This window comes from Eulemur rufifrons, chromosome 28 (genome assembly GCF_041146395.1).
Source record: "Eulemur rufifrons isolate Redbay chromosome 28, OSU_ERuf_1, whole genome shotgun sequence".
Classification (NCBI taxonomy): domain Eukaryota; kingdom Metazoa; phylum Chordata; class Mammalia; order Primates; family Lemuridae; genus Eulemur; species Eulemur rufifrons.
The window spans coordinates 57,577,629-57,601,826 of record NC_091010.1 but is presented as its reverse complement, the minus strand read 5'-3'; the positions used below and the strand labels follow the sequence as shown (position 1 = coordinate 57,601,826).

At 35.0% G+C, this 24,198-nt stretch overlaps 1 protein-coding gene across 1 annotated transcript in view; it reads left to right on the top strand.

Moving 5' to 3' along the window:
* Positions 1-22,325, top strand: part of CCDC186 (coiled-coil domain containing 186) — a 42,027-nt gene extending 19,702 nt beyond the window's left edge. Inside the window, exons 4-16 of the mRNA XM_069460726.1 lie at positions 2,317-2,445; positions 3,523-3,735; positions 5,364-5,483; positions 10,363-10,467; positions 11,076-11,174; positions 11,347-11,433; positions 12,297-12,439; positions 14,723-14,978; positions 15,578-15,767; positions 17,327-17,407; positions 18,844-19,054; positions 20,729-20,948; positions 21,835-22,325. Of these exons, the coding sequence (XP_069316827.1) occupies positions 2,317-2,445; positions 3,523-3,735; positions 5,364-5,483; positions 10,363-10,467; positions 11,076-11,174; positions 11,347-11,433; positions 12,297-12,439; positions 14,723-14,978; positions 15,578-15,767; positions 17,327-17,407; positions 18,844-19,054; positions 20,729-20,948; positions 21,835-21,918 (1,938 nt within the window). The 3' untranslated portion in view covers positions 21,919-22,325. The remainder of the gene's footprint in view (positions 1-2,316; positions 2,446-3,522; positions 3,736-5,363; positions 5,484-10,362; positions 10,468-11,075; positions 11,175-11,346; positions 11,434-12,296; positions 12,440-14,722; positions 14,979-15,577; positions 15,768-17,326; positions 17,408-18,843; positions 19,055-20,728; positions 20,949-21,834) is intronic.
* Positions 22,326-24,198: the final 1,873 nt, after the last annotated feature.

Here is a 24,198-nt window from a genome sequence, read left to right as displayed (position 1 = left end):
AATGCCTCCTATAGACAGCATATAGTTGAATCATTTTTTTTTTGGACAGTTAATTTTAGATTTATTTTATCGTGTTTTCCATAAGTAAAGGATATTCCTGTTTAATCTTTTGAGTATCCCATGGATTTCTGAAATACTGTATATATACATATGACATCTCTGTAAGACTTTGATATTTTATCTTTCTGGGACATGAAATAAGCACTAATTAAGTTTTGGTGAGCACTAACTTTCAAGTTAAACTCTTTTTTTTTTTTTAATTTCAAAAAATTAAGGGTATACAAATGTTTTAGGTTATATGGATCGCTTTTGTAATGCTTGAGTCCTGGCTATAGGTGTGCCCATCACCCAAATAGCATTTGTTCTACCCATTAGGTAGATTTTTTTCCCCCTATCCTGCCTCCCTCCTGGTTGATTTCCAATGACTTTTACTTCCCTTTGCGTATATGTGTGCTCATTGGTTAGTTCCAATTTAATAGTGAGTACTTGTGGTGTTTGTTTTTCTATTCTTGAGATACTTAGGAGAATGGTCTCCAGTTCCATCCAGATTGTTATAAAAGGTATTCATCTTTTTTATGGCTGAGTATTACACCATGGTAAATACATATACCGACCGCATTTCATTAATCCACTCATGAATTGATGGTCACTTGGTTTGATTCCACATCTTTGCAGTTGTGAATTGTGCTGCAAAAACATTGAAGTGCAGGTGTCTTTTTGAGGAAAAGTCTTCTTTTTCTTTGGGTAGATGCCCAATAATGAGATTCTGGATTAAATGCTAGGTCTACTTTTAGTTCTTTGAGGACTCTCCATACTATTTTCCATAGGGGTTGTACTAATTTACAGTCCCACCAACAGTGTATAAGCATTCTTTTCTCTCTGCATCCATGCCAGCATCTATTATTTTTGGACTCTTTAATAAAAGCCATTCTGACTGGGGTAAGGTGACATCTCATTGTGGTTTTAATTTGCATTTCCCTGATGATCAGTCATGAATCTTGTTTTTTACCTCAGTGTGTCAGTTTCTGCCATTTGATATGATTGTTTAGTCCACTTTCATTTAATGCCATTACTGACAGATTTATGTCAGCCATTTTACTTTTTGCTTTATATATGTCTCATGTGTTTTTTGTTCCCTGATTCCTCCTTCACTGCTTTCTTTTTTGCATTAAGTGAATATTTTCTAATATAACACTTAAATATCTTTCATGATATTTCATTATACAGTAGTTTCTGCTCATCCAAGGGAGATATATTCCAAGATTCCCAGTGGATACCTAAAACTGCAGATAGTACTGAACCCAATTGCTGTCAGCCACAAAATGTTTCTGTTCATGTATTTTACCCACAAGTGTAATGCCTTTTCCATTTTAACTAACCACTTACCACACGCTGTGGCCATAACTTTTGCAGATTGGGATGCAACAGCAAAACTAGCATGGATTGCTTCTTCCTTCATGATTTCACCATCAGAAGAGGCATTCTTACTGTAGATCTTAGCAACCTGAGCACACACTTTTTTTCTTTCTTTATTAAGTTGAGAACTTCCACCTTTTCACTTAAAGGAAGCACTTTATGGCTTTTCTTTGGCATATCCAAATTGCCAGTATCACTATTCTTATGCTTTAGGGCCAGCCATTATTAAGTAAAATAAGGGTTGCTTGAACACAAGCACTGTGATACCTTGACAGTTGTTCTGGTAACTGAGATAGCTACTATGAGAACTTAATAAGAAATTAAAGTTTCCAAAGTTAACTTGGTAGCTCAAAACCTTGTAGCTAAAAATACAATTCAGCAATACAGAAAGAGATGGCCCAACAGATAGAACAGGTATTTTTCATCTCATTATCATTATTAACTTGATACTTCAATGACTAACTGAAAGGTAGCATATACAGCACGGATATGCTGGACAAAGGGATGATTTACAACTGGGGTGGGATGGAGCAGGACAGCATGAGATTTTACCATGCTACTCAGAATGGCATGCAATTTAAAACTTATGAATTTTTAATTTCTGGAATTTTCCATGTAATATTTTCAAATCGAGATTGACCACAGGTAACAGAAAATGTGGAAAGCAAATCTGCAGAAAAGGAAGGACTACTGTATTTTTTTAGTAATTTCTTAGTGGATACTCTAGGGCTTACCATGTACACCCTAACTTATCAGAATCTCTTCAGATTTATACTAAATTCCAGTGTGATATAGAAACATTGCTAACAGTTTTGATTTTCATGCTTGAATTATATTCATTATGTTCTTTATATGTCTGGTACATTTATAAAAATAATCTGGAAATAATTTTCTTTACAGTTAGAATCAAGAATAGAGGAACTAAACATAGAAGTTAAAGCTTCCAAAGATAAACTAGTAGCTCAAGACCTTGCAGCTAAAAATGCAATTCAGCAATTACACAAAGAGATGGCCCAACGGATGGAACAGGTATTTTTCATATCGTTCTCATTATTAACTTGATACTCCGGTGACTCTTATTTGTTAAAATAAACTAACCATGTTAGACTATTTTGGATATCAGTGGTGTATTGATAATAGGTCTTTTATTTATGTAAAATTTTTTTGTAGAACTATTTGTAGAAGTTTTCATTGTGTGAAACTTCAGAATATGGAGTACCAGCTCATACTAATAGAGAATTTTAAATGAATATATAGATTTCAACCTTAATCTAATTAGGTATTTCTTGTAAGTGTCAAATATTTCAGAAAGCTTTTCATAAACAGGAAAACAAATCATTCATTAGCATATGGCTACCTACTTTTGGGAAGGAAGCTCAGATTATAGATTTTAGAAATTGTCAGCTATACAGTCAGCATCCTGGCAGAAAACAGATGGCAGACTTAAATTGGTGATTTGAAGAGAATATAATAAAGACTCTTCAGAAGGTGTGGGCAAAGTTTAGGGATCCCCAAAAAAGAAGATGCATGAGCTTAGAACTGCCAGGGGAGCCATTATCATCTCCCTTCAGCTGAAAGGAACAGGAAAGGGAGCAGGTAGTATAATATAACACAGACAGTGGTTGTACAGAGAGGGCACCTCACGGGAGCAGCAGCCATCAGCCTACTGTGGAAACTGGTGGAGCCAGATCTCACTCTGCCTACGTTCCTGAGCGTCTGCCTAGTACCTCCTGTTGGCTGAACCCAACCGGAGGTTTGAAGGAAGGGAACTTGTTGATATGGTCCACGATGGTCATCTTCCTGGGGCACAGGGTGACATAGAAAAGGGTGGGAAAGGGGATCTGGAGGAGTCAATGGAAAATAGCAACTATGTTAGCCAAGGTAAAGGGAATAGAAGAGAATACAAGCAAATCCTAGTAATATTGTGTCATTTTTCTATAATTTTGTATTTTTTTCTTTCATTTTAAAATTTCATGGAACAAGTCCTGGGAATGTTGTGCAAAAACCAAAAAATACATTGGTGATATTAGAGGAAAATATTTATTTTGATATATTTCTATTTGGCAAAACATTTGTTATTAATGCCAGATGGTGTTTTTTTTGAAGGCCAACAAGAAATGTGAAGAGGCACGCCAAGAAAAAGAAGCAATGGTAATGAAGTATGTAAGAGGTGAGAAGGAATCTTTAGACCTTCGAAAGGAAAAAGAGATACTTGAGAGAAAACTTAGAGATGCAAATAAGGAATTTGAGAAAAACACTAACAAAATTAAGCAGCTTTCTCAAGAGAAAGGACGGTTGCACCAGCTGTATGAAACAAAGGTATAACTTGTGCCCTTGGACCTTATTTGAAATTTGTTCTCTTTCCTTTTCCTTATTTAATCAAACAATCATAACATAGTTAAAAAACTCAAACATAAAGTTTTTATTTATGACTGTTTTAGTAATTCTAGTACCTTGTTATTTGTAAAAAAAAAAAAAAAAAAAAAGATTTGCTGGGGAAAAGATGAAGTATTGGCACATGTTTTTTTAGATAACTTTTTCTTGATCTTTTTAAAAACTTTCTTTTAAAATCTGTATGTTGGAGAAATTAGTTTGTGGCTTAAAGGAAGATTATATTTTGGTAAAATATACACATCGTAGTGTCAAATGTGAATAGTTTTAGAGCCAGAAGTACAACTTGATATAATCTTTTTTTTTTTTTTTTTTGAGACAGAGTCTCACTTTGTTGCCCGGGCTAGAGTGGCATGGCATCAGCCTAGCTCACAGCAACCTCAAACTCCTGGGCTCAAGCAATCCTCCTGCCTCAGCTTCCCAAGTAGCTGGGACTACAGGCATGCGCCACCATGCCTGGCTAATTTTTTCTATATATATTTTTAGATGTCCATATAATTTCTTTCTATTTTTAGTAGAGACGGAGTCTCGCTCTTGCTCAGGCTGGTCTTGAACTCCTGAGCTCAAATGATCCACCCACCTCGGCCTCCCAGAGTGCTAGGATTACAGACGTGAGCCACCGCACCTGGCCAATATAATCTTAATTTAATACTTCCTCACTATAGAGTAGAATTTTTTTTTTTTTTGAGACAGAGTCTTGCTCTGTCACCTGGGCTAGACTGCAGTGAAGTCATAGTGGCACACTGCAACCTCAAACTCCTGGTCTCAAGGGATCCTCCTGCCTCAGCCTCCCAAGTAGCTGGGACTATAGGTGCATGCCACCACACGTGGCTAATTTTTCTGTGTGGTGTTTTTTTTTATTATTATTTATTTTTATTTATTTTTTATTTTTATTTTTTTTAGTAGCAATGGGGTCTCACTCTTGCTCAGGCTGATCTTGAACTCCTGAGCTCAAGCAATCCTCCTGCCTTGTCCTCCTCCTGCCTAGAGTGCTAGGATTACAGGCAAAAGCCACCGTTCCCGGCCAGAATTTGTATTTTTCTTAAAGAAGAACATGTCCTTCACAAATGCTGTCTGAGGATATTTGATTACTGAGCTAGCTGTTGAGAACCCTTGCTGTTAACTAGCAGCCTCTTGACATGGTCATATTTCTAGTGCATTATCATTTCTCGATGATAAATGTTACTTTTTATTCATTAGCTTTTAGTTTGGAATATTGTCATTGTTGTGAGAAATTCTGGCAAAACCAATTTAGTTCATATTTGACGTTAATGTTAGCCAGTTAAGAAGAATCATAAAGGTATACTTATGCTGACAACACATCCAGTTGGTTAAAATATGAATGTTAATCATCTTCATGCCTGTTGATTGGATTTAGGATTTTACTGCCCTCTTATCCTTTGAACTTGAAGTCAGTGTTATGGCCTGTGGGCCATAGTGTGTGCCAACTCTTGAATTATAGTGTTATTGCACTGATTACTTTGAGGGGGTATAAAAGATACATAAATAATTAGTTGATAGTTTAAATGAAAAAATATGACCTGATATTATTTTAGGAAGGTGAAACGACTAGACTCATCAGAGAAATAGACAAATTAAAAGAAGATATCAACTCTCACATCATTAAAGTAAAGTGGGCACAAAACAAATTAAAAGCTGAAATGGATTCGCACAAGGTGAGTACTATAATGCAGTGGAATAATGATTAGAATCAGTTTTAGGAGTAAATGTACAAAAAAGAAAAAAAAAAAAAAAAGTAAATGTACTAACAGTTGATAAGGCCTGAAGCTTAGTTTAGTGACTTCTGCAGAGTAACTTGGACCTAAGTATTTGGTGATTATGAAAAAGAAATAACCTTGCATGGTTTCCATATAAAATTGGATGGAATGTTAAATTTTATTATTAATAGTTTGCAGTACCCAAATTTGCCTTGTTCTTTTTAAGCATTTTTTGGTATGCAAAATTTAAATTAAACATTGTGAGAAATTGGAGAGGAGAATATGTAGGTTATCAAAATTGAAAGTAAATTCTGGAAATTTAAAAAAAATATCAGTGATGCTAAGATTCTTATACTCAAGAAATATAAATTCTTAAGGTTAATAATGAATATAATAAAAATTTTAAGAATAAGTTTCCTTGTTTTATGTAAATGTAATTCCATTAATATTATGCCCAGTCTGTATCATTTTATTAAAAAATTAATATAATAAAAGGTAATTATAAAGGCTGATACCTGATGTCATAATTGTAAGCACTAACTGAGCTGATAATAAAAGGTAGTAAAAATCTGAAGATGATAGAATGTGAAGTAAAAGATCAACACTGAAATGTTGAGCAACACTGAAATGAAAAGAGCAAGGTTATTGAAATATCAATTTCCAAGTTTTTAAAAATGGGCTTAATATTGTTAAAAACCATAATCATGGAATACATTATTACATCATTCTAAATCAGTAGAACTTTAATAACCTTTGGGTATTTGTAGATAGTGTTATCAGAGAAAACTGTAGGGAGAATAATCCATATTGACAGTGGTTGAAGATAGCTTGGAGAATAGTGGGTTCCTTTCAGGTCTGAAGCTGACTGCTGATCAGCACGTGTGTGAGGGAACTACTGAGGCAGAGAAAGAACTGCCAGAACGGAGCAGGGCAGCGATCCCTAGAGCTCAATGGGGCTGAGCCATTTAGAATTTTCCCTTTGAGTTACAGAATGAAGAATTAAAATTCCAAATCCGTAAAAACAGTAGTGATTTTCAACTGCCTGAGTCGCTTCAAAATCTGAACATAATACTCGGTCATATCTAATACTTGTGGCACTTTCCACATCCTTATCTATAGTACTAAGAGACAGGATCATGAAACCTGTTAGAATACTAGCATTGAGGAGTAAAAACCTGTTACAGATCTGGGAGTTTAAAGAATGGATGATGAGAGTTTTTTGTTTTTTGTTTTTTTGAGATAAGAGTGTCATTCTGGCACTACTGGGTAGAGTGCAATGACATCATCATAGCTCATTGCAACCTCAAACTCCTGGACTCAAGTGATCCTCTTGCCTCAGCCTCCTGAGTAGCTGGGACAACAGACATGCGCCACGACACCCAGCTAATTTTTCTATTTTTGGTAGAGACGGGGTCTTGCTTTTGCTCGGGCTCATCCTGATCTCCTGAGCTCAAGCAGTCCTCCTGCCTCCCAGAGTGCTAGGATTACAGGTGTGAGCCACTGTGCCCGGCCAGATGAGAGATTCTTGTGACAGCTTTTAGGTCAGATGAAACCAGATACTCCGTAAGTAGGTTAGAAAAGTGGTTTAAGGCCAACTTCTATAAGGTTACATGGTGTGGATTGCTGGAAAATGAAAATAACAAGCATATTGATCAGTCTGTGGAAATCAGACATGTACCAGTTTCTTTTTGAGTAAAGGCATTTATTAACCAGCAAGCATTTAGCTCTGTGCACAGCATTGTATTAAATAATATGGGTGATATAAAAGCTGTAGACAACACAGTCATTGGTTTCAAAGAGTGAGATTCCTGGTTACCTATTTTATGTATTTACCTAGTGGATATTAGCGGGAGCCTCTGGATGAAAGGGTACAAGATTTAATCATTGTCTGGGCAGTGTAGGCTACCTCTAGAGATCTGGGCAAGGGACTTGACACTTTCAGTACATTTTTCTCCAGGTACTCTTTCAAATTTCTAGTCTCTGCCCATAAAGTCTTAGATACTAATACTGGAGTCCTATAGGTTACTGGATCCATTGCGATCATTAGCTTCTGGTCAGGCCTCCAGGGCTTATTACAGAGTTAAGTCTAGACTAGGTAGAGTGGACACCCAGATCATCAGGCCAGACAGTAGAAATTTATTTGTTCCCTTTTCTAAACTCCTTTGGGGGTTTGACTGAAATGTGCTTTTAGCACCTAACCTCTAAAAGCAAAAGAACCTCTTGAGTGTAGTGAATAAAAAAGAATCTCACCCCATGACCTCATCTACTGGTTTATCTGCCTGGTTGCTACCTATTCACTACCTGGTATCAGGATAGTATCATCTCACTGGAGCATATACATGGCTGGCAATAGATGTGTCAGTGGTTCTTTGGCAACCATGTTTGGCTGTGTGGGGTGGATGCCAAATGTTTCTGCTTCAGAGAAAGCGAGAGAGTGGAGTACTGGATATCAAGGTAGCATTTAGACCAGCAGGATGCAGTAGACTGTTATATATTGCAATTATGTGTGACCAGGGCTTGGTATTTTATGATATGTTCCCTCTGCTAGATTACCTGAAGCAAGACTCTGCTGCTTAATATGCTCTTCTCCCAAAGTTGTCATGTTGTCAATGATAGCCTCATTTTTAAATGGTTTGTTTACTCAGAAGGCCCACTAATTAGAAGCCAGGGCTCATTTCTAATTAGCTTTGCCATTTTTTTTCTCACTTAGTAAAGCTTTATTCCATGTTCAATTCTATAACTATATTCGATTGACTATACTCTATTGTATTGTAATAACAAGGTCCACATTTACCCTCCCAAAATTAAAAAAAAAAAGATAAAATATATGAAACAAAGGTTTTCAGACTGAGGCAACAGGCAGCATTGGACAACGAACCCTTAGTGAAGGGAAACAAACGAGGTGTGTCTGGAGAGTTCCAGGCCACTGCACAAGGAGAGGAACCTAAACGGAGCTCAGCAGTCTCCCTGAATTGAGGAGACAGAGTTCAACGTATGGGAAACAAGGAAGAGTTCCAGACAAGAGGAAGATGCGGCAGTCTGCAGTGGGTTCCCTTCAAGTCTTCAGCTGACTACTGATCACCTATCGCCTTCTCACTGAGACTGCCCTGGCTACTCTACCTAAGCTTTCAACACCTCCCCACAAGCTTTCTCATCTCCTTGCTTTATTTTTTATTCCTTAGCACTTGTCACTAATACATATTTTATTTATGTGTTGTTTGTGATCTGTCTCCATCACTGGAATATCAGCTTCGTAGGATAGACATTTTGTCTGTTTTCTACACAGACAAAACTGTACACAACTGTATCCCTAGACCATAGAACAGCGGTGTGAAGAAGGTGTTCAGTGAATACTGAATGAATAAATCAATGAATGCAGTTAATACCTTAACCTAAACACATTTATTATGGTTCTCACTTTTCCTTTATTCAAACATTCATTTATTTAGTAAATATTTATTTGGCGTAGAGGAATCTCTCAACTGCTATTTTGTGAGTGAATGAAGTAAGTACCTACTATGTGCCAGGTTCTGTTTTAGTTATTGATGATATAGTAGCAGAAAAAAAATAGATAAACTTCCTCTCTCTCCCCCCCACCCCCAAGTCTAGTATTTTAAAAAGTAAGTATTTGGAAAAGTATCCAAATAATTGCTTATATTTTTAAAGTGATACTAAGTTTTAATATAAGTCAAATTATCATTAAAGACTGGCAACTGAAAGTATATAACAAAGTACTTAAGTGTATGGTAGATTTTTCCCAAAAAACAAAATGACATATAAGAAGCAGTGTTTGAAGCATCGATGCAACTTAGATGGTTCAAGAGATGAAGAGAAAGGCATTCCAAGTGGAGGAATAGCAGGAACAAAGAACAAAGCAAGATGAGTATTTGGTATTTGGGGAGACCAACCTAACTAGAGGCTTATGTTAAATATTCCTTCATTCAACAAATATTAGTTGAACAATTAATATGTGACAAGCACTGAGTTGCCATCTGGAAGCTGTATACTGAATTGCGGGAACATATCAGCTACAGTGCAGTGTATTGATGGTTAGAATCCAGGGTGTCCCTATGTTGTATCTATGAAAAAGCAGAGTAGCAGTATCTACCCCTTTTGGAAGGGAAGCGACTGAGAGGAGATCATAGATACCTAACCTCTCATTCTAAATACATATGATAGCTGAAACCATGGCACTGGATTGGTTCTCTGAAGGAGAATTATGGAGAGAAAGCTGCAGGTCAAGGGCTGTTACCTTGGAAAATCACCACAAGAAGTAGGAAGCCAATCAAGGACCAATGGAGAGGGAAGAAAGAGGAGAATACTCTCTTGTAATGGAAACAGAGGAAGGATATTCAAAGAGCCAGGGGTGGTCAGAACTGGAACAAGTAAGTAAAGAATAAGAACAAGAAAAAGTAATTGGATTTGAGGAGAGTAATCCCCCAAAACCTTCAGAATTGCCGTTTTAGGAGAGTGGTTAGGAACAGAAACCATATTGAAGCATTAATCTATAAAACAGCAATTTTGAATATATACCACAACCACAAACCAATGTATTATCTTTTATGTGTGTGTGCACAGAGCTTTTTAACATTTTGCTCTTGTCTTAACAGGTTGGTAACTTCTGGTAATTTGCTGAAAATCTGTCAAATTTAACTTTATTTAATGGCTATCAGTTAACTCTGCAGATCATTTCCATTTTCTGTTAGAAAAAAAATATTGCTGGAATAGTATCTGGCCCCTCAGTGGCAGTGCTAGGAAAAGAACTTTCTCTGCTCCCTGAGTACTTTTTACCATTCATCATTGTGGCCAACTTTGTCTCTGTTTTTTGTCAATGCAGGAAACCAAAGATAAACTGAAAGAAACAACAACAAAGTTAACACAAGCAAAGGAAGAAGCAGATCAGATACGAAAAAACTGTCAGGATATGATAAAAACATACCAGGTATGCTTAACTTTTCAAATAGATTTGTGTCAAATTATACTACATGTCAGTTTTCTTGTTTCATTAAATTTCTGTATTTGCAGTATTTGAAGTATGGAATGGATTGGATAGGGCAGTTAAATAAAATGCAGGTTATTTCTTATTTTAAGTACCTACAAGTTTAAATGGATCTCAGTAGAGAAGTTTTCAACCTCATAAAAACCCTAGAAAATGTCAGAGGAGTGCAAAGAAATGTATAACTTAAAAAAAACTACTCTGTATTATCTTACATATTTTAAGTGTGTTATTCTTGTTCACGCAAAGTAGATGTATTTAAAATCTTTCACACCTAACGGGTGCAGTATGCACCGTCTGGGGGATGGACATGCGTGAAGCTCTGATTTGGATTGGGCAAGGACAATATATATGTATCCTAAACATTTGTACCCCTGTAATATGCTGAAATAAAATTTTAAAAATAAATAAATAAAACCTTTCAATGCAATTTTCAGTTTTAGATACATCAGCTATGTATTTCATAGTTAGTAAACTTAATTGCAAAGCCTTATTCACTTTTCAAAGTATAAAACTTTAAAAATTGTCATTTTTTAAAATTTCCTTTCCACTAGGAGTCAGAAGAAATTAAATCAAATGAGCTTGATGCAAAGCTTAGAGTTACAAAAGGAGAACTCGAAAAACAAATGCAAGAAAAATCTGACCAGCTAGAGGTGAGTAGTTTTGCTCTTTGTATATCCTAAATTTTCTAATAATTACAGGAAGAGAGAAATGATGAGTACCTATCGCCATCTGCTTTTAAGGCCTGATGGAAGGAGCAGGCAATAAATTTTAGATCTTGTTTAGTGCATTATGATTTGTGGTTTCTTTTAAACTTTTTAAAAGATGCATCATGCCAAAATAAAGGAACTCGAAGATCTGAAGAGGACATTTAAGGAGGGTATGGATGAGCTGCGAACACTCAGAACAAAGGTAATTAAATCTTTAATCATGACTCCAGAGGAAGGATAAATGTCTTTAATTATGGATTTATTCTGATTTTTAAAGTGGTGTGAAAAGGATATTTATATAGAAATTTTGCAAAATTAAAGAACTCGGAGTAGAATAGCAATTCCCTAGCAACATAATCTCTTTTGTTAAAATAAAAATGTCTTCCGTGTTAGTCCCTTTGAAGTGTTTGCCAAGCATTCCTATTTCACAGCACAATTTGCTGTATCTATAACTTATTCTTGGCTTCTGATTTAAAGACAGTCTTATCAGCAAATCAGTTAGAAAGATAGTTGGACCTTAGAACTGTGTCAGAAAATAATAGACTTTCTTTATATTTCTCCTGGGTATATTTAATAGTCTTAGATGAATACAGTTTTAATTTTCTAATTATCTATTAAATCCTTTTCGGTGTTTATAGTCTTTATTGTAAGAATAGTATCTCTTTTAATATGTCACCATGTATCATTCATTTCTTTAAAAATAGGCTTTTAAGTAACCACTTTGAATTTGAGATCACTTAATTTTCACGTGTTTTTCTTGTACCTTCCCATTTGTTCTTGGCCAGTTCTTTGAGATAGGTAGGGAAGGTATATTCTTCTTTTTCAGTTGAGTAAATAGAGATTCAGTAAAAATAAAATAACATGCCAAAACTTCCATGACTAAATTGTTAAGAAATCTCAGACTAAAACCCAGTACTGTTAACTTCCCATTATAGTTTCTTCACATTACCTAATACTGCTTTAGAATTCAACTTATATTATTAATATGTAGCCACTATGTAAAAGAGTTTATAAGGAGCAAGAAAATATTGTTTATAGTTTAACTTGGTTATGATCATTTGATAGGTGAAATGTCTAGAAGATGAACGATTAAGAACAGAAGATGAATTATCAAAATATAAGGAAATTATTAATCGCCAAAAAGCTGAAATTCAGAATTTATTGGACAAAGTGAAAATTACAGATCAGATACAGGAGCAGCTTCAAAGGTATAAGACAGCAACTTCTGTTTGTGTTAATAGGTTTTTTAATTCTATATCTATTTTTAAAAGCAATTATGGCATTAAACAATAACAATTTTTACAATTTTACTAGCTAAAAATTTTTAAATTTTTCTCCTCATTTGAACTTTTTTGGGTATATTCGAGTTCCCATCATGGCTTCTAAAAATCAAAGTTTATATTCCTTAAACATTGGCAGTAGCCATTTGTAAGACAGTGGATTTATTTAATTTCATTATTCATTCCTTAGCTTTCAAATTCTGTTAGTTATACACAGTACTTACTTTTTCTTCTAAAAGGTAAATCTAGATCTAGATCCTCGCATACATATAGCTTGAGGTCAGTAGCTGGCATTATTCCTTGGTGTCTTATGAAACCAGTTAACTAAACTTCACTCATGACATTACCTGGCAGAGCCTGGATTCAGGTTGAATTCAAATATCTTCTTTCCACACCTTACCAATACCTAAGCTGCTCAGGGTTGCTAAAGAAATCCTCACCATCATCCCGATTGATACTGCTATAAATTCATGGTTGCTAACCCAAATGATGAGAATATTAATGCACCTCTAATCCTACCATGTCCTTGGTCAGAGTTTTCTCCCGCATCTTTTTAGTATCTGTTTCACACCTTATCACTTTTTACTTACTAATTTCTTCACATTGTAGTCTTTCCCCTTACCTGTCTACGTGCTCTTGGCAGGTGATTACTTCTTCGTAGAAAAAATGGGAGCTATCAAGTGGCAATTCTTTCAACTTCTTGCTATCAATCCTATGAACTGCCTGCATCTGCAACCATATTTTCCTTTGCTTCCATTATCCTGGAAGAACTGTTCTTGCTCCTCTCTGAACTGAATTAGTCTTTCTACTTCTGCTGTGGATCCCATGCTCTTCTGCCTTCTCAGGGTCTGTCTTCATTATTCCTTCTTTATCCTTTATCTCTCTCTATTGACTTTCTTTTTCTTTCTGCATTTAAATATTGTATCTTTGAAAAAGCTAAGACTCTTGTAACCTTCCCCTACCAGCTTTTCTTTACAACCAAACTTCTTTATAGAATCATCTATACTCATTCTCCCTTTCTTCACTCCCTATGTTGTATTCCTCTGCATTGTAGACTCTACCCCAACATTTCATTAACAACTACTAATGCCTCCTAACATATGGTAGAGATATCTCAGACACAGTCTTGCTTGAATCTTAGTATCTTTTAACACCACTGAACTGGGTTATCTTTCTTGATATGCCCTGTTCCTTTGGCTTCATTTCCATCATGCTCTCGTAGTGTTCCTCCCACCTTTCTGGCTACTCTTTTTCAGTCTCCTTGGCGGGCTTCTCTATCTGTCATAAGGCCCTCTATCCTAATTTTATTGTACCTTTGGGTGATCCCAACTATTTTTATAGTATGCTGTAGAACTTTTGAATCATCATCTTCAGCACTTTCTGCTGAACTCTAAGCACGTTAAGTATCAAAGACATCTCAAACTTTAACATATCCAGAACTGATTTTTCTATCTTGCCCACAAAAATGCTTCCCCTCTCATGTTCCCAGGATGAGTGATAAGTGTAGCATCCACATGACTGTACAACCCAGGATTCTAGGGGCCATCCTTTGTTCTTCCCTCCTCCTCCTCACACATCTAACTAGTCACAAAATATTAGCAATGCTAACTCTTTAATATCTGTCAAATCCATTTACTTTTTATGCCCTCACTGCTACTACCATAGTCCAAGCCAAGCTCTTGGTCCAAATCCAGCCCACTGCTTCTTTTTGTAAATGAAGTTTTTTGGGAATATATCCACACTCATTCCTTTACGTAATATCTATGGCAGTTTTCACACACTGTGATGGCAGAGTGGAGCAGTTGCAACAAAAACCATATGACCCAGAAGCCTAACTTAATTTACTATCTGGTCTTTTGCAGGAAAAGGTTGCTGACTTCTGCTTTTAAGTACTAGTTTGAACATCATTTACACTAGTTTAGGCAACCTGCTCTGTACTTTTATCATCAAAATGTTTTTTTCACACTCATATCATTTCTCTACTTGACTAAAAGCTCTCTGAAAGCTGGGGCCATGTTGGTCTTGCTCATGTATATTCCCAGCTCTTAGTTTCTGGCATATGTTAAGCATTCAGTTAGGCATTCATAAATATTTGCATGAATGAATAAAAGTACCCTTGTGAAGCATTTGATTAGATGAAAATTCCCCAACTATTAATTTACTGTCTTTTAAAAGTTTAATTTTTTCTTAAATATAAACTTTGTTTTTTAGAGGTAAACAAGAAATTGAAAATTTGAAGGAAGAAGTGGAAAGTCTTAATTCTTTGATTAATGACCTACAAAAAGACATCGAAGGCAGTAGGAAAAGAGAATCTGAGCTACTGCTATTTACAGAAAAGCTCACTAGTAAGAATGCACAGCTTCAGTCTGAATCCAATTCTTTGCAATCACAATTTGATAAACTTTCATGTAGTGAAAGTCAGTTACAAAGCCAATGTGAACAAATGAAACAGACAAATATTAATTTGGTAAGTATAAATGTACATTTAACTTTTAAAGCAATATGGCAAGAGGCACAAATCTATTTACCTAATAGTATAAAAGTAGTGCTAGTTGATTTTAAGCTCTTTTCTATAGGCACTGATGTTCTGATAATTTCAAATGCTATAAAAAATGTCAGTTTTTTCTTTGAACTGTGGTAATTTATAATAAAATTTCTTCCTATAATAATTATGAAGAATATTTCACATTTGAAAATAAAACCACGGTTTGTCATCCCTAACTGGGATCACTATATATATTTTTTAGAAGGAACTTTAAATTTCTATTTTTTTGTAGTTTAAAAATGGTTTAGTATTTCCAAGTTATGAGAGTTTCTTCAAGTTACTCATAGAAATAATTTGAGACTTTAGTCCAAAAATTCAGAGACCCGTATCGCATGTTGTTTTGCCTGTATAGAACTTGATATATGAGGATTTTGAGGAGGTCAATAAACAAAACCTGGTGAGAAATAATGGTAGAAGAATCTCTACCATGAAGGACCTTATATTTTTAGGTTTTTAAAGTGTGAGCTTTAAGGGAAACAAACATATTAAAATTGGTGGGTTTTGTGTTATTTAATATTCAGGAAAGTAGATTGTCGAAAGAGGAAGAACTGCGAAAAGAGGAAGTCCAAACTCTGCAAGCTGAACTTACTTCTAGTCAAACAGAAGTTAAAGCACTGAGTACCCAGGTAGAAGAATTAAAGGATGAGTTAGTAACTCAAAGACGTAAACATGCCTCTAGTATCAAGGATCTTACCAAACAACTTCAGCAAGGTATAACATTCTCCTACATTTAGACCTTGAATGTGCTTATTTCTTTTAATTGTTAAGGATTTTATGGAAAAATTATATTTTACATCAGATTCTACCACATAGATTGGAACCATGTGTTCTTTTTAATGAATTTCTGTTCATAAACCAAATTGCTAAGCTTCTTGCAATTCTATTAATAGTCTAACTTCCATGCTAAAGGACATTTATTCACAGAATCACAAAATGTGAGAACTGGGAAAGTATCTTAGGGTAGTAGTATCTAAACATTTTTCATCACATACTTCTGTTAGCAAAAAATTATTATGTGTTCGTTCTCCAAATTATATGTGTTTATAAATTGTAAACATATATTACTCTTTTATGTATACCAGAAAATATGAAAAATAGAATTTTTAAAAGATCTATCTTTAAATATAAGTATAAACAGCAGTTCTGATATATTCTTTCTTCATATGCCTGTGAATTGTTTTGTGCAGCCTGTAGGGTACCTGTGCTCTAGATGCAGAGCTCTAACTTAGAGATTGTTGAGATCTAACCTTCATGTGGGTCTCAGGAAACAGACCCTGAAAGGTTATAAACTATCCAAACACAACAATTGACAACTAAAACTGGAACCCACATTTCTTTCATTTAAAAATTCATACAATCATTGGGGGGTCTGTGCTATGTGCTTGGGATACAAAGGTGAATAAGATATGTATTCCGACTTCCTATTCTCTACTCTTCCCACTGCTCTGTGTTAAAGTAGGGTAAGAGGTAGTAACACGATAAAAGAGATTTAGTATTTACTTCATATGAATACATTTAGATATTTGCCATAGAATTTACTTCACGTGAATATATTCAGATATTTGCCATAGAATTTAGTTTGTTTTTAAGATGTAATTAAAGGGAAATTTGTGGGAAATTTCTAGTATTGTAAGGACTCTAAAAGTTAAGTTCAGTGTATTAATAATTACGTGATGACAGTATCAGTTACCATAGTTTTGTTTCTATATATTTTGTATTTGACCTGTATATTTCCAAATGTCATTTTATATGAATGTTACAGCTGTGGTCCCCAACCCCTGGGCTGTGGACCAGTATTGGTCTGTGGCCTGTTAGGAACCAGGCCACAGAGCCCCCTCCCACTCCCACCTCCACTCTCCCACCGCCCCTCCCCCATGGAAAAATTATCTTCCATGAAACCAGTACCTGGTGCCAAAAGGCTTGGGGACTGCTGAGTTATGTTTTAAATTTAGTCTTGAGACTAGCAGCAAAGAAGCAATCAAGGGTGAGCTGCGGGCGAGCAAGCAAAGCTTCATGTGTATTTACAACCATGCCTGAGCTCCCGCTCCTCCTCCCTTTCCCCCCACCACCCGTGGAAAAATTGTCTTCCATGAAACTGGTCCCTGGTACCCAAAAGCTTGGGGACTACTAACCTACAGTCCTCTAAAGTATGTATTCAGTAACTTTCTCTTGTCTGTGCCATTTTTGACTAGGTGATTTTAGCAATTAAAATCAGAGAGGATGGGGGCAAGTGGTCATGATAATTTTCACAAGTGATCCATTTCTTACAGCACGGAGAAAATTAGATCAAGTTGAGAATGGAAGCTATGATAAAGAAGTCAGCAGCATGGGAAGTCGTTCTAGTTCATCAGGTAAAAAACTAATAGCTTTAGTTGTTCTTTAGTGATTGATTATAAAAATACATACCATTTTTTGTTTTAAAAAGTGTTGATATGCTTTGTTTCATTTTGAAATACGAAAAGTGGTGGTTATTTGAAGTATAAAAAGTAGTGATTGTATGTAATTATATTGTAAAAAAATGTTTCTGATTAAATGTTTAAGTTCTATTTGTCACCCAGGATTGCAGCCTTGTTGTAAGGTTCTATATTACCTGTCTCCCTTCCTTCTTTTTGCTTACCTGCTGCTGCTTTATTCTTTGCCACAACTTCCATTTTCTTAAATTCAAATTTATATCCATCCATATAGAGAGATTTGGTGTAGTATGGTGTCTTTTATATTACTTTTATCACCTGAGAACTAATAAAATGGTCATCATTATATGTCAGATTTAAATATCAATGTATTTATCATTTTTTGAAATGCCAGGAACCATGCTAAACATATCATTTACTCTGCAGAACAGCCATGTGAGGTAAATATTATAATTCAGTTCCCATTTACAAATGAGGACACCAAGATTTAGAGAGGTTACATGACTTACCCAAAATCTGTAGTGACAGAACTCTCTGACTTCAGAGTCCTTGCTTGCCACTACACTGTACTGCCCCCCACGAGTTGCATGTTAGGGGAAAAAAAACATCATCACCTGTTAAAATAGTGGGAAAAAATGTGTAGTAGAAAGAACATGGATTTGAAATTACAGTATGTATTTATATCCCAGCCCAGCCATTTATTTATTGTATAACATTGGATAAGATATATTACTTGTCTTTCATCTATAAAATGGGATTGGGGAAAAAAAACATATCTTTGTAGGGTAAAGAGGATCAGAAATTCTTCTCGCCGATGTGGGTAAAAATAATGTCTAAACTTAACATAGTGTTTACAATATGCAGTGTTCTAAGTGCTTCACAAATATTAACTCATTTAAATGAAGATAACAATCCTATGAGGCAAATAATATTACTGTTTCCGTTTTAAGATGAAGTAAAGGCACAGAGTCTTAAATAACTTGTACAAAGTCACATAGCTAGTAAGTGGAGAAGTGGGATTTGAATGTAGGTAGGCTGGCTCCAGAGCTTAACCCACTATGTTCTATCCTCTCCTTCTCTCTCTCTCTTCCCTTCTTCCCCTCCCTCTCTCTGCTCTTTTCTCTTCTTTTATAGTTTAATTTTAGTATCACCTTAGGCGTTTTATTCTGACTTTTTCTTAAGCCATGTAATAGACCGTTTTGGTACTTCTGTCGTCAGTATATTCAGAAATAAGAACTCAGACCACATATGACCTGTGTTGTGCTTTGTGTCCAACACTGTTAGAGTGAATATTTGCAAATGATGCTGGAATAAATAATACATGAGAAAGGACTCTAGACTAAGCACAGTGTCTAAACTGATTTTTTTCCCTTCAGGGTCCCTTAATGCTCGAAGCAGTGCCGAAGATCGATCTCCAGAAAATACCGGGTCGTCAGTAGCTGTGGATAACTTTCCAGAAGTAGACAAGGCCATGTTGATTGAGAGGATAGTGAGGCTACAGAAGGCACATGCCCGGAAAAATGAAAAGATCGAATTTATGGAAGACCACATCAAACAATTGGTGGAAGAAATTAGGAAAAAAACAAAGTATGTATTATTAGCATAATCTGTATTCAAAATACCATTAATCATATGGTAAGGTTACTATTTTCAAAATTAATCATATCAAAAGCCTATTTTTCAAAAAATAATTCTTAATTATAACCATTCAGTTCCAGTCTTTTGTGATCACTGTTCTAGGTTTTAGGAATACAGAGATGAAAGAAAATTCTATCACCTTAGAGGTCTTTCTTTTAAGGCAATGTAGAGTTCAATAGATACTAATTTTTTTAAGATACTAAAGTGCTTTTGGATTTAAGAAAGATGTGCTCTACTTTTTATTTTCACAACCATGGCTCTAAGAGATACATGTGGGGTTGTGGATTGCCTTTCCTGTTGGGTAGGCCACAGTGGGGTCATTTATCGTGCGCCTACTAGTACAAGGCATGATGCCTGTGGCTTAGCAATATCTCACTGATTCCTTACAACTGCTCAGAGAGTGAGTTCTCTGATTATACAGATAAGTTAACTACGGCTCAGGTCAAATCACTAAGTGTCCCAGAATTACCACTCATCCCGTAAGTCTGTGGTCCCCAAGCCCCAGAGACTGGTCCATGGCCTGTTAGGGACCAGGCCAGGCCACAGAGCTACCCGCCCCCCCCACCCCCCGCTATCTGTGGAAAAATTATCTTCCATGAAAGCAGTCCTTGGTGCCAAAAAGGTTGGGGACCGCTGCTGTAAGTGACAGACCTACAGCTGGAGATCCAGACACTGCTGACTACATCTAGAGCTGTGCTGTGCCAGTTTCCTCTCACAAATACTATGTAGTTATTATTTTTATATTGCAGGTCTTTGCCATGACTTTTTTCCCCCCTCTGTACATGGCTTTTATTATTTACATAATACAATACGGCACCGATGCTGAATGACATTAGGTGCAGTACATGAATATGAACTATCTGTACATATCTGCTTATCTAACTCAGAACTAAAGTACATAAAATTAAAAGTAAAACTGAATGTTTGAAGAATAAAAGTAAAAACTAGGACTGAACACTGCAATAACTCAGAAGTGGAGCCTCGTGTACATACTTAAGTATTAACAGGTAAAAAGAGGCATTACCACAACACTAATGTAACTATACTCATTTATATATAAAAACATATAACTCCATTGTAACACAAGTGATATTATCAGACAAGCTTCAGTGAAATATACTGCCTTTTCTAATTGTTACTGTACAGTGCTATATGTAATGCAGCCCACGCAGTACATCTAAGAACACTAGAGTACTACACCCAAGTACAATTAATATGATAAAGCAGACTTTGATTTTGAAATAATTTTATACTTTCATAAAAATTTGCCTGTGGCTTTTAAATAGTAAAATACAGAGTTCTAAGTTTAATAATAGGAAAATAGAAAACATTAGAAACTAGAGTAATAAAGAAATTGCTCAAATATTTTGATTAAAGTAATAGGGATAGAAATAGAAAAACAGTGTTTATATATCTTTAAATACCATGCTAGAATAAAAATGGGATAGTTTAAGGAAAACCTGAGAAAGCAAAATTCCTTTCTTTTCTGATATAGTTAGAGTTTTAACCTAGTAGTATTTATTTTACGCTAATCATCTTTATGCTTATGATTAGTTGACTCTTGCAAATTCCAATGTTTTTAATTGGCAGGTATACAACTGATAGTGTCATTTTGTTTTGCAGAATAATTCAGAGTTACATTTTACGGGAAGAATCGGGCACACTTTCTTCAGAGGCATCTGATTATAACAAAGTCCATTTAAGTAAACGGGGTGGCATCATGGCATCTTTATATACATCCCATCCAGCTGATAGTGGATTAACATTGGAACTCTCTTTGGAGATCAACCGAAAATTACAGGCTGTTTTGGAAGATACATTACTAAAAAATATTACTTTGAAGGTATTTATTTCTCATTCACTTAACAACCAGTAAACATGGCAAAATGGTATCTGTATCATCGTCTGACTTAACTGTTAAATGGGCTATTTCTGTAATGCATGGTAGCTATTTTACCCAGAGATAAAGTTTTAGTGTTTTTTTCTCTGTCACCTAGGCTAGACTGCAGTGGCCGAATTATAGCTTACTGCAACCTCAACGTCTTAGGCTCAAGCAATCCTCCTGCCTCAGCCTCCCAAGTAGCTAAGACTACAGGCATGTGCCACCACACCCAGTTATTTTTTTTTTTTTAATTTTTTGTAGAGATGGGGTCTTGCTGTGTTGCCCATGCTGGACTCAAACTCCTGGGCTCCAGTGATCCTCTTGCCTTGTTCTTTTAAAGCACTTGGGTTACAGGTGTGAGCCGCTGCACCTGGCCTGAAAAGTACAATTTTTTAAGCTAGTAAGAAAAGATGAAGAAGTAGCAAAAATCAGCCATTTGATAAACACTAAGATGAGTTGTTTACTTTGCATTGCATGGCCTTTGACGTATACTTAGTTATAGTTAATTGCTGAAACAATTTTTTAAGATTATGGCATTTCTAATGTATTTTCCAGCTTTATTTTATTTTTTGCAGTTATTATATGACCCAACTATTTTATTTTTTTCTGTGTTTGGGCCCTGATAGTATAAGTAATCGTCTTATGTACTAAAAATTGCTGTAGCTTCAGTAGAAAGATTGAGTATGACTTTGAAATGGACAGGACCGCTGTGCCTAGTTTATCTCACATGGCATTTAGGTCTAATCACTCTTTCAGTTTCAAAATTGAGGCAAAAATAGTTCAAACTGAGTGTTTTTATTTGTTATACTTAGTAGTTCTGTTTTTCTCTTTTTCCTGATTTTTAAAGGAAAATCTACAAACGCTTGGAACAGAAATAGAACGTCTTATTAAACATCAGCATGAACTAGAACAGAGGACAAAGAAAATCTAACAGAAAGCTCTTGCTCAGTAAACAAACAAAAGCCACACAGGAGCAGGTGCCACTGACCAGTATTGTTGGAAACTTTTCCCTGCTTTGTGTGTCAGCCAGTAAAAAATTTGTTTTGCTTCATCTGTACAAAAAAAGCATCCTTTTACAATATGAATGCATTGCTATGTATACTGTAAGAGTGTAAGCTTTGATGAAAGTTGTTTTTGTATGGTACAGTACAATAGCCTGTCATTGAATCTAAACAGCTGAGTTGGCTCATAGTCGTATGAAATGCTGAACGTTACTATAAGGGCTTTTTAAAAAAACCCTTGTCCATATTTCTTCCCTTTAAAATAGAGAATGTCAAAAATGACTCAGGTTTTAAAAAGTATGCATGAAAAGACAGGTATTAATCATTCAGTACTATGCTGTTTCTCCAACATCAAGAAAACTAAAGAAATGATAAAAATTTGTGTTTTGACATTCCAGTGTAACATTTGGTTGTGTTTTAGGGATGCATATGATTACTTAAATCTTTTAATTTCAATTTTAATGAAAACTGTACTTAATAGGAAAGCTAGCTATTGGTAACTAGCAATGATTAGGCATTATATGCCTCTGTCAGGTTTTCTTATCTGTGTTAGGTACATTTTTTTCAGATTCAGATTGTTTGAGTTAATAGTTGAATTTTTAAAATCTTTAGTTACTTAAAATATGATTATAAATTACAAGTTCATTTAGAAAATTCCTGTGGACTTCAGTTATATTTTAAAATGTGAAATGGAACTAATCATTAGAACAGAGAGATGACTGATTCTTTGAAACTGAAATACTTTAGTTGTATTGATATTGTGTAAAGATAAATGTAATAGTGTTTTAAGATATTTATGAATATCCAGTTCCCAAGAGAAATCAGCATATGGCACTATTAACCATTTCATTTGAGCACCATTCTTTACTATTGATAGAATTAATTATGTATTATAGTGGAATGATCATACAGTTCCCCTAAATGTGATGTTTCCATATATTTATTTAAAACACAAAATATAATTATATCTCTGGAACCAAAGGAATTTTAGAGCCAAATTTTTGTATCTTGTTGGATTTTTGCAATATTTATTTAAGATGTACACTTAAATGTTGCCAGCCATAGTATCCATAGTTTTATGTCATTGAACTTTTTCTCACCTTTTATAATTTCTGAGTATAATTTCTCATATTTCATTATGTTCAAATCATTACTATAATAAGATACCTTGGCTCATGTGCAGATGTTGCAGCAAGTCTCATTTTTATTTTGAATTTTTACATCCTTTTTTCTCCCCTTAAGGGAATTAAGCTTTGGGATAATGGATTAAAAGCCTTCAAAGAATTGTGTGGGCTCTAAAAGTTGGGCTCATGGTGGCAATGTCCTTTTAAAGTGTTTTAACATTTTTTTAATCAATATTATTTTAAAAGGTAATTTACTAAGGATTAGGTGATTTAATGTAGTGTTCTTATTTTTTCTATATATTAAGTTAGATGTTGTCAGCTGAAAACAAATACCATCTTTTCACTTCAAAATGAAAATACATTCAAAGACATTTTATTTTTAAAATAGTTGTAAAAAATATTGGTCTTACCATAATGTGTCTTGCTCTTTTTATTAATAATAATTTATCAAAATAAAATACAAGGGAAAGTATCAACAAATCTGAATTATTTTTCCATTTGTTTCTAAATATACTAAACACTCCTAAAGACGACTCAGAGTAGGCAACATAACTAAATTTTTCTGGCTTCTTACATGATATAGATTCATAAACTACAATATTTATTTTTTTCTCAAGGCACAAAGTATATACTGGAGACCAAATAGTGATCAGATTCATAGTGTCCTATGCCTATACACTCTAAAGTAAATGTATATACGTTTACTACAAACAAAAATGGGACATTCCAGTGTTAATATTTGTGCCATCATCTGCTTAAGTTCAGTAGTGAAGCAATTTTAGAAGAAAACTATTATAAACCATATTTTCACTAAGTTGTTACCTTTTTCCCCCATAAATTCTGAAGAAAATGCCTCATTTTCCTTTTGTTCTTCAGTACCTACTACATCTTTTTGTATATGGATCGGTACTGAGCAAAGTAAAATGTGCGTATATCAGAGATACCTATCTAGACTGATTCACAAACAGCTCCAGATGCAAGGATTTGAAGGGTCTTCTGCCTATTATCTATTGAAGATACGGAGAGAAGAATGGGGTGTCTGGAAAAGGAAAAATTATCTGGATACACCTAGCATCTGGAGAGTTC